The 13,094-nt window shown below is 35.9% G+C and overlaps 1 protein-coding gene across 1 annotated transcript in view; it reads left to right on the top strand.

Annotated features, from left to right (window-relative positions):
- The window catches only part of wdr18 (WD repeat domain 18), an 81,934-nt gene that overhangs the window by 58,970 nt on the left and 9,870 nt on the right, over positions 1-13,094 (top strand). The window contains exon 8 of the mRNA XM_051122300.1: positions 7,469-7,635. Coding sequence (XP_050978257.1) covers positions 7,469-7,635 — 167 coding nt within the window. The remainder of the gene's footprint in view (positions 1-7,468; positions 7,636-13,094) is intronic.

The raw sequence follows: 13,094 nt of genomic DNA, 5'->3' as shown, positions 1-13,094 counted from the left end.
ACTCAATCTAATGTTAATATAGAAAAATGTGCACTATTCAAATAGTAGCGCGCTCACTGCATGACAGATGGAGGTGCCGGTGCAGCCATTATACGTTTATTTGTGTGCACTCAGAATAACAACAACGTTGCGCTTTTGTAAAATAATGAAAGCAGACAGGATGCACTCTCTGCTGTCTCAGTCTCTTTGAACATGAGCGCGAAACTTCGAAACTCTGAGTACACTTGCGTTACAGACATAAAAAAATATATATTTATAGAGAATGAAATGTCTACTTTTAAATGAACCAATTCAAATAGAAAACAAATATTCTCAAATTATGTAATCCGTATGAAACATGCATACAGGTGCATCCACTACTGCGGAGATGACGAGTCAGTGTCGCGACTTTATTTCTTAAGCCGAAAAACAAAGAAAGCACTAGTTTATCAATAAATTATTAAAACTTTAATAAATTTAGAATTATTATATCTGCCTGGTGCGCTGTGGCAAGCTTTTTTTGTGTGCACATGAGCGCTTATTATGCTGTGTTTGCAAATAAAGGCTGATTATTGTGATTTATATGGTTTATTAATAAACATGCAACTAAAAGTTGACTATTGCTTAAAATGAACGAGTACTAGTGACAAATGAAAGAGAAACTAACACTGTATTTTCTTCAAAATTCATTGTATTTAGAGGTAACCTGATACTAAAGTTTTCCACCAATACGGATATCCGATTCAGAATGAAATCTGCTGATGAATCTTCCCGATAGTTTGGTTTACTTAAGGGAAAAAATCTCTCCCAATAATGCTGCAAACTATACATAGAACCCCTTTTATTTAGTACATTACTGTAATGTTACAGATTTAAATTCTGATTATAATTTTTGGGTGAACTATCCTTGTAAGTACAGTTCACTTGTGACATCTTTGATATTTCTCTATAGCAGCAGTCAAATAAAATAATTGTGATTAATTTCAGTGAGCGAACTGGAGTTGTGCCAAGGGAATATATGATGAGGGGAGTTCCTTCAGCATTTCCATGTTTGAATGCTGTAAATCCACCCACAGGCATTTTTAATTTTACTACAGGTGGTCTTAAAACCCTCATTAGCATTCATGTTATGCCTCCCGCATACTCTACCAAAAATAATGAAGCATCAGCCCGGCTTGGTTTGAAATGTCTACTGCATGTATGTTATCTTTTGATCCAGAAGAGTGACATTGAACATAATACAGCGTGACACAAGATGTGGGATCCACCAAACAATCTGTTTCATCTCTAGTATTGTCATTTTAAAATATTAATCCAGTGTTAATTGAACTTGCCAGCAAAATCTCAAGCTGAAAATTGTTCATTTCATATTTAGATCATGATCACACATTTACGTGTAGGTGCATTAATGTGCCAAACAGACGTACTGTAATCTTTATTTTATTGTGTGTGTGTGGGTGGGTAAATATCTGTGATTTTTGCATTGTATTTGCATTGCATTGTACAGTCAGTAAAGCTTTTGGAGGTCATCACAGTTTCCCCTTTTTGATTACTCCAACACTCAAGAAATGCAAACCGGGAAGCGGACTAAATATAAATCAAAGTCTCGAACAAATGAATAATTAAAATTTGAAGGGAATCAATCATTTCTCAAATCCCATCTGAACTAAACATTCTTGCGCGTTCCCATGTCTGAATGTCTGAAAAACCAAACAATCGTGGAGCTTCACTGTGTTTCAGTACGTTCAAATACGCCAAACGTTTTCACAGCGGTCTTTCAAAGGGGATTTACTTGATTTGGAATATTTGTCATTATTATATTTGAGATGACTGCTGTCATTACATCAAACTCATTTCTTCACAGCATATTATATGCACCTTCTGAGGAAGTTCTGTAGGCTATAGAAATTCATTGCATTCATTCATTATGTACTTATTAGCAGACTGACGTGGAATCTGCACCCACAGATTTTCATTGTTTGAGTGTCATCATTCATAAAGTTATAAACATCCCAGTGCCAGTTATTAAATTCTTTGATTTTGATAAATGTTATGGGTTGCCATTAACTGATGTAATTTGTTACGCATACACTGGGGTCTACAAGTAAAAATGCTTCCATTTTCTATTTCTAATTGTATGTGTACGTTTTTTTTTTTTTTTTTTTTGTGTACGTTTATGTAATCTGTTGTAAAAACAGTGATATGGTTGTATATCGGCATTGCTGGTAATCGCAGTATAACAGCTGAGCCCAAGCCTCTGTTACGAATTCAGAAACGTCACTTTAGAACTAGTAATGGAGGAACATTGAGTTCCTTCATTGAAAACGTATAACTGTATTAAATGCTTACTGTAGAGTCTTATGAGAGAGAGATGGACTGAACGAGTGTGATTACCTGCATTTGATACAGCATTCATTCTTCAGATCAATCTCATATTCACAATAAAACATTAGTTTGAATGTCCGTTGAGGAAAGCAATATCTTTGTCGTTTTATCCTTTCATGTGTTAAGGGGGATTTCCAATGACCAATCACTCAGCGCAATTGTTGGCTGCATTTTACAAGGTGTTGTTGAAAGAAAAAATGACTTCTTTGTTTACAACACTGTTTTAGGCACTTTCAATATAAAAGTCTTAACTGCTGACTCACTCATAAAAATAGTCTCTAATGGCAGAGTAATGTAACTAAAATCACCATCACAAAAAGACACTATTTCTTAATACTAAATACTATTATTAAATGGCACTATTAGTTATTTAAAATATATATTTTTTAATAATATTTAATAAACAACAGCAGCCATCATGGAAGTTCCTAGGCAATTCAGTAACAAGTACAAAGGCAGCAATCTGATAAACACCATTAAATTTACATAAAATATAATATGAAAGTTTTGGCTGAGGGCCAATATTTTTGCTCTGAAGCAAATAATAGATTGAGACCAAATACTACCTGTTAGATTTACCCAAAATGAATTATATCTCATGTTTAACCACTGTAGAGACATCAGAGTCAGCGGCAAAATCCAGATGATCTGGCCGAGGTAAAGCTGCTCTCGGCACTAAATCATGAGCACTAAACAGCCGCTGACACCATGGAGCTCACATCTCCGAAAACATTGAAGCAAATTTTTAAATAGACGTTGTCTTTATTAGCAAACCTCATATTTAAAGTCTAAAGTAGGTATATTCTCACCTAAAAAGTCTTAAAACTACATTCTGTGACACAAAAATGTATTATTTATGTGTATATATATATATATATATATATAATATAGCTTACATTCCATTCCACACATGGAATTTAAATCCATTCCACATCATTCTACAGATTTCACTCTAAAAAGTGCAGAAAATGTAAAAGTCAGCAGTTTCCATCTAGGCCTAGTTAGTGGACGCATTAGTTCCACAAGCAAGATGGTGGTATTGTACACCTGAAAGCAGGCTTGTATAAAACACGAGCTTTGCATCTTTTCTCAACCATTCTGATCCAGGTTGAATTGATGAAAAGACCCATATAATTTAATTGGGTTTGGAGAGAAGCGGTGCGTTTCTCCCGCCAAATCCGCACTGCCGAGAGACCAGCCCATCCTCCGGGCGTCTGCCGCTGCATCGCTGCTTACCTGTTTTATCATAATTGTTTTGGCATCATTCAGAAACAGGGATTAATGTACGCACAGTTCACTGAGCCACTGCTCTGCAAAAAAACCTATTTATCACCGTCTTCCCTTTTCGCGGAAAGCACAGGGAAGCTCTGATTGCAGAAGTGGCTTTGTGTTAATTTGATTGGCCTCAATAAATCAACATTTCTGAATCGAAAGATTTCAGTGAAATCAGAGGAGTCGAGTCACTTATTTTAATGGCGTCGAAGCAAAACTGAAGGCAGCCTGAAGTTGATCTCCATCTCTGTTCTCATGCTTACAGCAGAGAGCAGCTATTGCGCTTTTAATTAGACCACATGGGCACACACTCATGCGTTTTTTTTTTTTTAAATGATTATTATTTCATTATCTTATTTTAATGTAATGATGTCCTGCGATGTGTGTCAGGGGAACTGAAAACCCCTTTACAAACAATTTAAAGCCAGCGAGATGCTTCCCGTGTGGCCGGTTTTAACTTTTGATGTCATCAGCGTCTGCAGTGACTCAGTCCGTGTGAGTGATGGAACTCATTTTTTAATTTTTCTATCAAACGCCAACACAGTTTATGAGTCTAATCTAATCTGCCAACAGACTCTTCTGCGTGATAGATCTCCTCACTCTGTCTCTTTCTGTGAAATTATGCAATGATTAATCTTTAGAGGATATCAGGGTGACAGGACAAAATTGTGCAGTAGAAAACAGTTACTCCAGAGCGTCTTTGAAGTGTGGATACTTACCTTAATTACGTTTGCTGGGGTTTCATCTGTTTGTGATGGAAAATCACTGGCATTTTCTGCGCTGTTATGGAAACTTTGAGCTCTTGTTGGTGCGTGTCTGATCTCACGGTGGTGTGATTTTTTTTTTTTTTTTTTTTTTTTTTTTTTTATTTATTTATTTTTTTCATTGTTTAAAACAAAAGGTTAAGGGGATATTTCACCCGAAAATAAAAATTTCTCACCCTCATAATTACTTGCCCTCATGTTGTTCCAAACCCGTAAGACCTTCGGTTATCTTTGAAACGCAAATTAAGATATTTTATGAAATCCGAGAGCTTTCTGACCTTCCTTAGATAGAAAATACCACCTTCAAGGCCCAGAAATGTAGTAAGGACATCGATAAAATAATAGAGTCCCACAGTGCATTTTGTACATAAAAATGTTTAAAAGTTTGTGTGCCACATGATCCTTTAGAAGTCATTCAAAGTTTTCTTATTATCAATGTTGATAACCGTATTGCTGCTTAATAATTTAGTAGAATTCTGGATTATTTTATGGATAGCAAGTTTAGAAGAAAAGCGTTTATTTGACATTATAAATGTCGTCTTCTCTCATTTTGATCAGTTTAACAGGCTCTTGCTGAATAAATGTTTTTTCTTAAAAAAAAAAAAAAAAAAAAAAAAAAAAAAAAAAACTGTAAACATTTAATGTAATACAGTGCTGTGAAAAAGTTTTTGCCCCCTTCCTGTTGTTTAAATTTTTTGCATATTTGTCACACTCAAAAGATTCAGATCATCAAACTAATTTTAATATTACACAAAGATAATGCAAGTAAATACCAAATGCAGTTTTTAAATGGTGATTTCATTTATTAAGGGAAAAAAAGCTGTTCAAACTTACCTGGCCCTACGTTAAAAAAATTAATTGCCCCCTTCTGTTAAATAATGAAAAACCTCTGATTAACCACATTATTTTAGAAAGTCGAATTAAATTTCACTAGCCACACATACTGCCAGACCTGTTGAATTAAGAAATCGCTTAAATAGAACCTGTCTGACCAAGTGAAGCAGGCTAAAAGATCTTAAAATGCAACACATCATACTGCAATCTAAAGAACAAATGAGAAACAAAGTAGTTGACATGTATCAGTCTGGAAAAAGTTACAAAGCCATTCCTAAGGCTTTCGGACTCCAGCGAACCACGGTGAGAGCCATTATTAACAAATGGAGAAAGCATGAAACAGTGGTGAACCTGCCCAGAAGTGGCCGGCCTACCAATATTACTCCAAGAGCGCAACAATGACTCACCTAGGAGGTCATAAAAGAACCCAGAACAACATCTAAAAATCTGCAGGCCTCACTTGAATCAGTTAAGGTCAGTGTTCATAATTCAACAATAAGAAAGAGACTGGGCAAAAATGACATCCATGGGAGAGTTCCAAGGCAAAAGCCACTGCTGACCAAAAACAACACAAAGGCTCATCTCACATTTGCCCAAAAATATCTAGATTATCCCCAAGACTTTTGGGCAAATTTGTGGACTGATGAGACAAAAGTTAAACTTTTGGAAGGTGTGCATCCTATTAAATCTAGTGTAAAACCAGCACAGCATTTCATAAAAAGCACGTCATACCAACAGTCAAACGTGGTAGTGGTAGTGTGATGGTCTGGGGCTGCTTTGCAGCTCCAGGACCTAGACGACTTGCCATAATTGATGAAACCATGAATTCTGCACCATATCAGAAAATCCTGAAGGAGAATGTCCAGCCATCAGTTTGTGACCTCAAGCCCAAGTGCAGCTTGGGTTATGCAGCAGGATAGTGATCTGAAACACACCAGCAAGTCCACCTCTGAATGGCTCAAGAAAAACAAAATTAAGGGTTGGGAAGTCCGGACTTAAATCCAGTTGAGATGCTATGGCATGACCTTAAACAGTCCATTCATGCTCAAAAACCCTCCAATGTGGCTGAATTAAAACAATTCTGCAAAGAAGAGGGAGCCAAAATTCCTCCACAGCGATGCGAAAGACTCGTTGCCAGTTATCGCAAATGCTGGTGGCACAACTAGTTATTAGGTTTAGGGGGCAATTACTTTTTCACGTAGGGCTAGGCAGGTTTGGACAGCTTTTTTCCCTTAATAGATGAAATCATTATTTTAAAACTGCATTTTGCATTTACTTGGGTTATCTTTGTGTAATATTAAAATTTGTTTGATCTGGATCATTCAACTGTGACAAATATGCAAAAAAAATTAATAATAAATTTAAAAAATAAACAGGAAGGGGGCAAAAACTTTTTCACAGCACTGTATGTTTGTAATGTTTTATAAATATAAATTGTGGGTTTTTTTATTTACTAATCAGAAACGTAAATATGTGATATTGTCCATGTGAGTTTCTTTGTACTGAAGCTCAGAAATGCTCCTTAGATCCTTCTCAGATCATGCTGAACATGATCATCTGGTTCGCACGAACATTTGTACATCAGCTAATGTAGTTCAGTTGAGTCTCACAGCTCTCACCAGTGCAGATGATTTGTTTAGCTCTTTTATAGTAGACAGTAGACAGCAGACGCCAGAAGCTCAGTTGGACCTGGTTGTTGTTAATTAATCTCAGGTGAACTGCTGGAACGCTGTGATATTCCTGAGAGTGTGCAGACACTGCGTCAGCTCAGTGAAAGCAAACAAACTTTCTCCTGCCAGTGGATTTCGGTCAGTATGAAAGACGGGCTTCAGAATCTGCAGTGATTTGGTGCTGGTATGTTCTACACTGACAGTAATGGGCAAATAAAAATGTCCAACATTGTAAGCGGGAGGTGAAGAGCTCTTTAGTGCCTCGGAGTGCTGGAGTTGTAAAAGATTATCTGCTGGTTTTATCTCCTCAGTTTCCAATCCAATTCCACTCAGCAGGGAGAAAAGTGAAGTGGAAAGAAGTTTATAACTAATCATGTGAAGCCTTGAACACATGAGAGATGCAGAGAGTTTTGTTTAGCTCCTTCAGACACAAAGTTCTTGCATATTTCATTGTTTTCAAGGCCGACTGAAGAAAAGGTTCATGTTAAAATGAACTGTATTCACCTCAGGATTTCGTTTTCAAGGAGAACTAACATTTTTTTATTCATCTTGTCTCTCTGACAGGTCCTGTGACCAATGCTGCTATCATCCCAGCACCTGCCAACATGTTCCTCGCTGACAGTCATCCAGCCATCCCGCTGCCACGGTTCAGTCGCCACCTGAACCCCTCCGAGCAGGGTGACGGTATGGGCTCAGGAGGCGTGTGTCTGAGACTGGGAGCCAACACACAGGTAACACCTGAAACATCGCTTACGTTTTAAAGGGCACGTATCATGGATAATAGGATAAGGTCCACTGAGACTATTTATGAGATGTCAGAATTGCTCATTTAGAGTAGCGGTATTATATTTACTTATTAATTCATATTCAGTATGCAGGAACTTAGCCTACCCTGAGAAATGCTAAAGGTCACATGCAAAAGTTTAGTCAAGACCAGAGGTCATTTACATAGAGAAGTCTTGATGCAGAAGCAAAATCATTCTTATTTAACAAAGCTATGCTTTTACAAATCTGACGTAATGAAGAATTTGCTATATATAGCTGGACTATATAGCAAGAAAATTTGGTAGTTTATAATGTAATGTATATCTCAGAGTTTTTCAATTATTTGTTGATTTTCTTATTTTTAAATGGTTTATAAAATAATTTGTGCTCTAAAATTATTCTTTAAATGCACATAATGCAAGTAAAATACTGTAAAAATCTAGTTTAACTTATTTAAAGGGATAGTTCAACAAAAATGAAAATTTTGTCATTAATTACTCATCCTCATGTCTTTCCAAACCTGTAAGAAATTTGTTCATCTTCATAACACAAATTAAGATATTTTAATAATAAATAATAATAAAGTAGTGGTGTCAATCGATTAAAAAAAAAAAAAAAACTCATTAATTGCACTTTTTTTTCTGAAATTAATTGCGATTAATTAAAGTTTATAATAAAACATATATAATAAAACATTACGTTTTTAATTATACTTCATATTGCAATGATTTCACATTCAATCTTCAAATTAATGTAGAAACAAAATAAAGAGCGTATATTTTCCATGTTTGTTTAATGGCATCTTTTTTTATGACTGAATGCAAGTATCACTGATACCAACTGATGATTTTTTTTTTCCCATTATTTAACCATTGATTATAGCCATTCAACATTACAGTATAATTGAGAGCTATCGCTTTAACATTTATTAGACTTAAAAAAATAACTTCTGATTTAAGTGAACTTAACACAGTCTTCACATAAACCACATGATAATAAATGTCATATAGCTACCTGTGCCTTTCAGCAAGAAAATATAGCCTAATTTAATAAAGTTATCAAACACTAAATTCTAAATTAAATAAAGATAAAGATAAAGCTTAAAATTACAGAAGTTAGTGATTTCCTCTTTTTAATTTTCTTCTTTGAGTAACAGACATCACAGCAGCTGGTTATTAGGATATTTTGGCTGCTGTCACTTTAATAGCTGCCGCTGACGAACTTGAGCAGATCTGATACTGCTTTAAATGTGACCTTATAAATATAATAAATACTTAAATGCGCAGCTTTAATCGCCTTTTTTGTAACGTCTTGACTTAACTGATGACATAACTACTACTTTGCATGCTCATAGTTTCATTTGGGTTTGAATATGATACAGCTCTTTAATATAGCCTAATACAGCATGCGTCAGCACATTTGTGAGTGCACTTGAGGAGCGCAGTATAACAGCTGACAGAACAGGAAGGTTTGTTTTTACTGACATATGGCCTGACAACATCTCATCTGACCACAGATCACTGTTGTTTTACTGAAGCTTCTCGTCACCGGTACAGTTTCCGTGCTCGTTTGACTCGCTCCCGTTGCTGAGGTGAAGTTGGAGCGTGCATCTGATACATCTCCTGTTTGATGTGCTCGTAAAGATGTTCTGCGTCTAAATAAAGGCAATTCTTTAGCAGTTGTGAGTGAGATGGCCAAACCTAGCAAAACCCGCTCCTTCATTAATTGTGTTATATATTTTTTATACGTTGAACTGAAAAAATTAATCGCCTACGTTAACACGCTAATTTTGACACCACTATAATAAAGATATTTGAGAGCTTTCTGACCCTGCATAGACAGCAATGCAACTGACACGTTCATGTGTTGTGATACTCATGAACGTATGGTAGTATGGCAGAGATTGACACATAAGAGAAGAAATTGTTTAATAAATTATTTTTTTGTTTTGTTTTGTTTTTTTGCATTGCTGAATGTATTCTTGTGGTTTCATAACATTACAGTTGAACCACTGATTTCACATGGACTATTTTAACAATGTCTTTACTACCTTTCTGGGTCTTAAACGTGTCAGTTGTGTTGTTGTCTATGCAGGGTCAGAAAGCTTTCAGATTTCATCAAAAATATCTTTATTTATGTTGTCTTATGGGTTTGAAACGACATTAAGGCTGAGTAATTAATGACACAATTTTTGTTTTTGGGTGAACTAATCCTTGGATGAACTACAGTAGTAATTATAAAATTGTATCATTTACAGTTATATGGAGAAAAAATAATAGTTTTCTTGAAGAAGTTGATTTGCAGAAATTAACATAGTTATTTTTCCTACTAAATCAGAAACGGAATAAATGTATTAGTGTCTTTCTTTCTAAACAACTGGTTCCAGAATTATTTTTACATTTTAAATATTTAAAAATATTCAGAAAATATTTTAATAGTGCTGTCAAAATTAGCGTGTTTATGCAGGTGATTAATTTTTCCAGTTTAACGGCGTTAAAAGTATTTAACGCAGGGGCAGGGTTAGGGTTGGCCACCCCACTCACAACTTCTGCTTCTGTCTCTTTTTTCTTGACAAGAAGTGCATTTGTTTAGTCGCAGAACCTAGGGCTGTGTAAATAATCAGATGCGATTATCATGCACATCTCGTCAGTAATGCCGGTTCTGTGATTAGTCGTAAATCTCCATCACGTGCTGTCAGATGGAGCGGCGTTTACTACACATATCGCGTTCATCATCTGATATGTATCACCTCCGATATATTGCGTAGCTTGTCAGTGAACTACGGAAAAGATGTCAGTAAAATATGTCTGTAAACACTAGTTTTCCTGTCCTGTCAGCCGCTATACTGTGCTGGTATGGGTTATCATTTCATCATTTCATAGCATGCATGTCAGATCCATGTCACGTTCAGCAGCGGTAGCTCTTAAAGTAATAGCAGCCAAATAAGCTAATAACCCAGCTTGTGTGATGTCTGTTTTAAAAAGAATAAAAGAAAAAAGTTGAAATCAATAACATTTGTACCTTTAAGGATTCATCTATATTTAAAGCAGTATTTAGTGTTTGATAACTTCAAATTCAATTTCTGTATATTTCCTACTTGCTGAAGGGCACAGGTAAATAATGGATTTATGTGAAGATTGTTTTAAGTTTTATTAGAGAAAATATATATTTCCAAGAGACATCAGTAATGTTGGTCTCAGTGATACTCAAATATATAACAAATATTAAAAATATTGTGAAAGACGAAGTCTAATAAATGTTAAAATTGATAGCTCTCGATTATTATACTGTAATGTTGAATGGCTATAATCAACGGTTAAATATTAGAGAAAAAATATATATTTCCAAGAGACATCAGTAACGTTGGTATCAGTGATACTCACCTTCAGTCATAAAAATATATAACAAATATTAAAAATATTGTGAAAGACAAAGTCTAATAAATGTTAAAATTGATAGCTCTCAATTATACTGTAATGTTGAATGGCTTTAGTCAGTGGTTAAATATTAGGGGAAAAAACAATTTCATAGAGACATCAGTAATATTGGTGTCAGTGATACTTACCTTCAGTCATAAAAAGAAATATTAAACACATTACAAATATACTTTACTGTACATTGTTTCTACATTATTTTGAAGATTGAATGTGAAGTTATTGCAATATAGGTTAGGTGGGATTAATCGTGATTAATTTCAGGGAAAAAATGTGCAATTAATTTATATTTTTTTTTTTTTTTTAAATGGATTGACAGCACTAGCTTTTAATAATTTTTTCCCATATGGATTTTACGAAGGCTTTGTTAAAGCAGTATATGCCATAAACAAAACGAAAAGAAAGAAAAGATCTGTCGCTACATCCCTTACTAGCAAGGTTTCACAATAATTTGTCAAATTTTTTGTAGAAGACACAATGCCAACTTTCACTGTATACATCCTAAAATAATACAATAATAAAAATTGGCAACAAAATCATTGCAAATCTGTCATGAATATACAGTATCATCCAGCCATCCTCAAGTGCATAATTTATCTTTAATTCAGATGTTTCAGTTTCACTAACACTTGTATAAGGTGTAACAGCTGCATGTGGGTGATACGATTAGGTCAAAGGTGTTTTGCAGGTTGCACATACGGATCTGCCTCCTCACTACCAGCACAGTTCAAACATGATGAATGTTTACAGCTGTTAGCGGCCTGACCGTAATTCCTTCCACGTCCAAATCAATTATAGACCTATAAATGAAATGCTTATAAAGTCTTACATTTGCCCACCACCTGCTCTCTGTGTCCAACCTTTTTTTTTTATCATTCCTTCGTTCTGCATATCTGCTGTTTTCCTTTTCCTTCCCCTCCTCCTCAGCTTATTTACAGAGCGGCTAATCTTCCAGCCTCTGGGAGAGCACATGCTATCTGGAAAACACACTTCTTTCACCTCTGCACAGTGAGAGGAAACCTAAAACAAATGTTTAGATAAGTGCATTAATGCTTCTACCAGGAAGCAAAAAATAACACGTTGCAACCGCGACCCAGAGGCTGCACCCAACATCACACATTTGGCATGATTGGCGTTCCACGCGGCGTGTAAATTAAAGCTGCTCTGAGAAAATTAATTTCTCGTTCGGAATTGTTTTCGTTATTCGCTTGGAAGGCGAAGCGAGGACCCCTCTGGGAGGGGTTCGCTGCGAAACCCAGCCTGAATTGAACCGTGCGACCTCCCCTAAATAATCACAACTCGAGAGGAAGTCTATTAGCAGCCTGGCTGAATCTATTCAGATAGAGGTCAGCGGTAAGATGGGTTTCTGTCCGACCTGTTGCCATCCTAGAGGAGCTCCGGTCTGCTCCGCTCTGTGCTAATGGAGTGGAGCTTGAGGACGGATGGGTTACGGCCCTTAACTTTGCATAGAGATGAGAAAGCTATTATTCGGCCCTGAATTAGGCAACTCATGGTGGTGGGCTCAAGGTTGTTGCGGGAGCTGCAGATGTTGACAGTTATAGACAATTTTGAGACAGTTCTTTATTAAAGTTTACAGATGATGTACTCACCCAGTTGTCATCCAAGATGTTTCGTTCCTCACGAAAATAATCAAGCATCCACGGAAAAACACGAGATAGCCCGTTCATTTTAAGCAATAAGAAATTCATTGCAGCTTTTACGACTTTATTCTAGTTTTCATAGTTCATTTGAAGCCGTTTTTGGCGTTATTTTAATGGTAAATGTCAAGAATGCATTACTGTATGAGAGGGTGCCAGCACGAATCTCTCGGCTTGCAGCGGCTTCCTGAGGTACATTCATAAAATTAATTCATTCATATATTCATCAGTGAAGGTGAAAACAAAATGCCATCGAATCTTTTCTGAAGACAGTCCTAAACTTCAGTGGTACAGTACCTCTGAAGTTTAGGACTGTCTTTAAAGAAGATTCGA

This window comes from Labeo rohita, chromosome 11, assembly GCF_022985175.1.
Source record: "Labeo rohita strain BAU-BD-2019 chromosome 11, IGBB_LRoh.1.0, whole genome shotgun sequence".
Lineage (NCBI taxonomy): Eukaryota > Metazoa > Chordata > Actinopteri > Cypriniformes > Cyprinidae > Labeo > Labeo rohita.
This window is presented reverse-complemented; position numbering and strand designations above follow the sequence as displayed.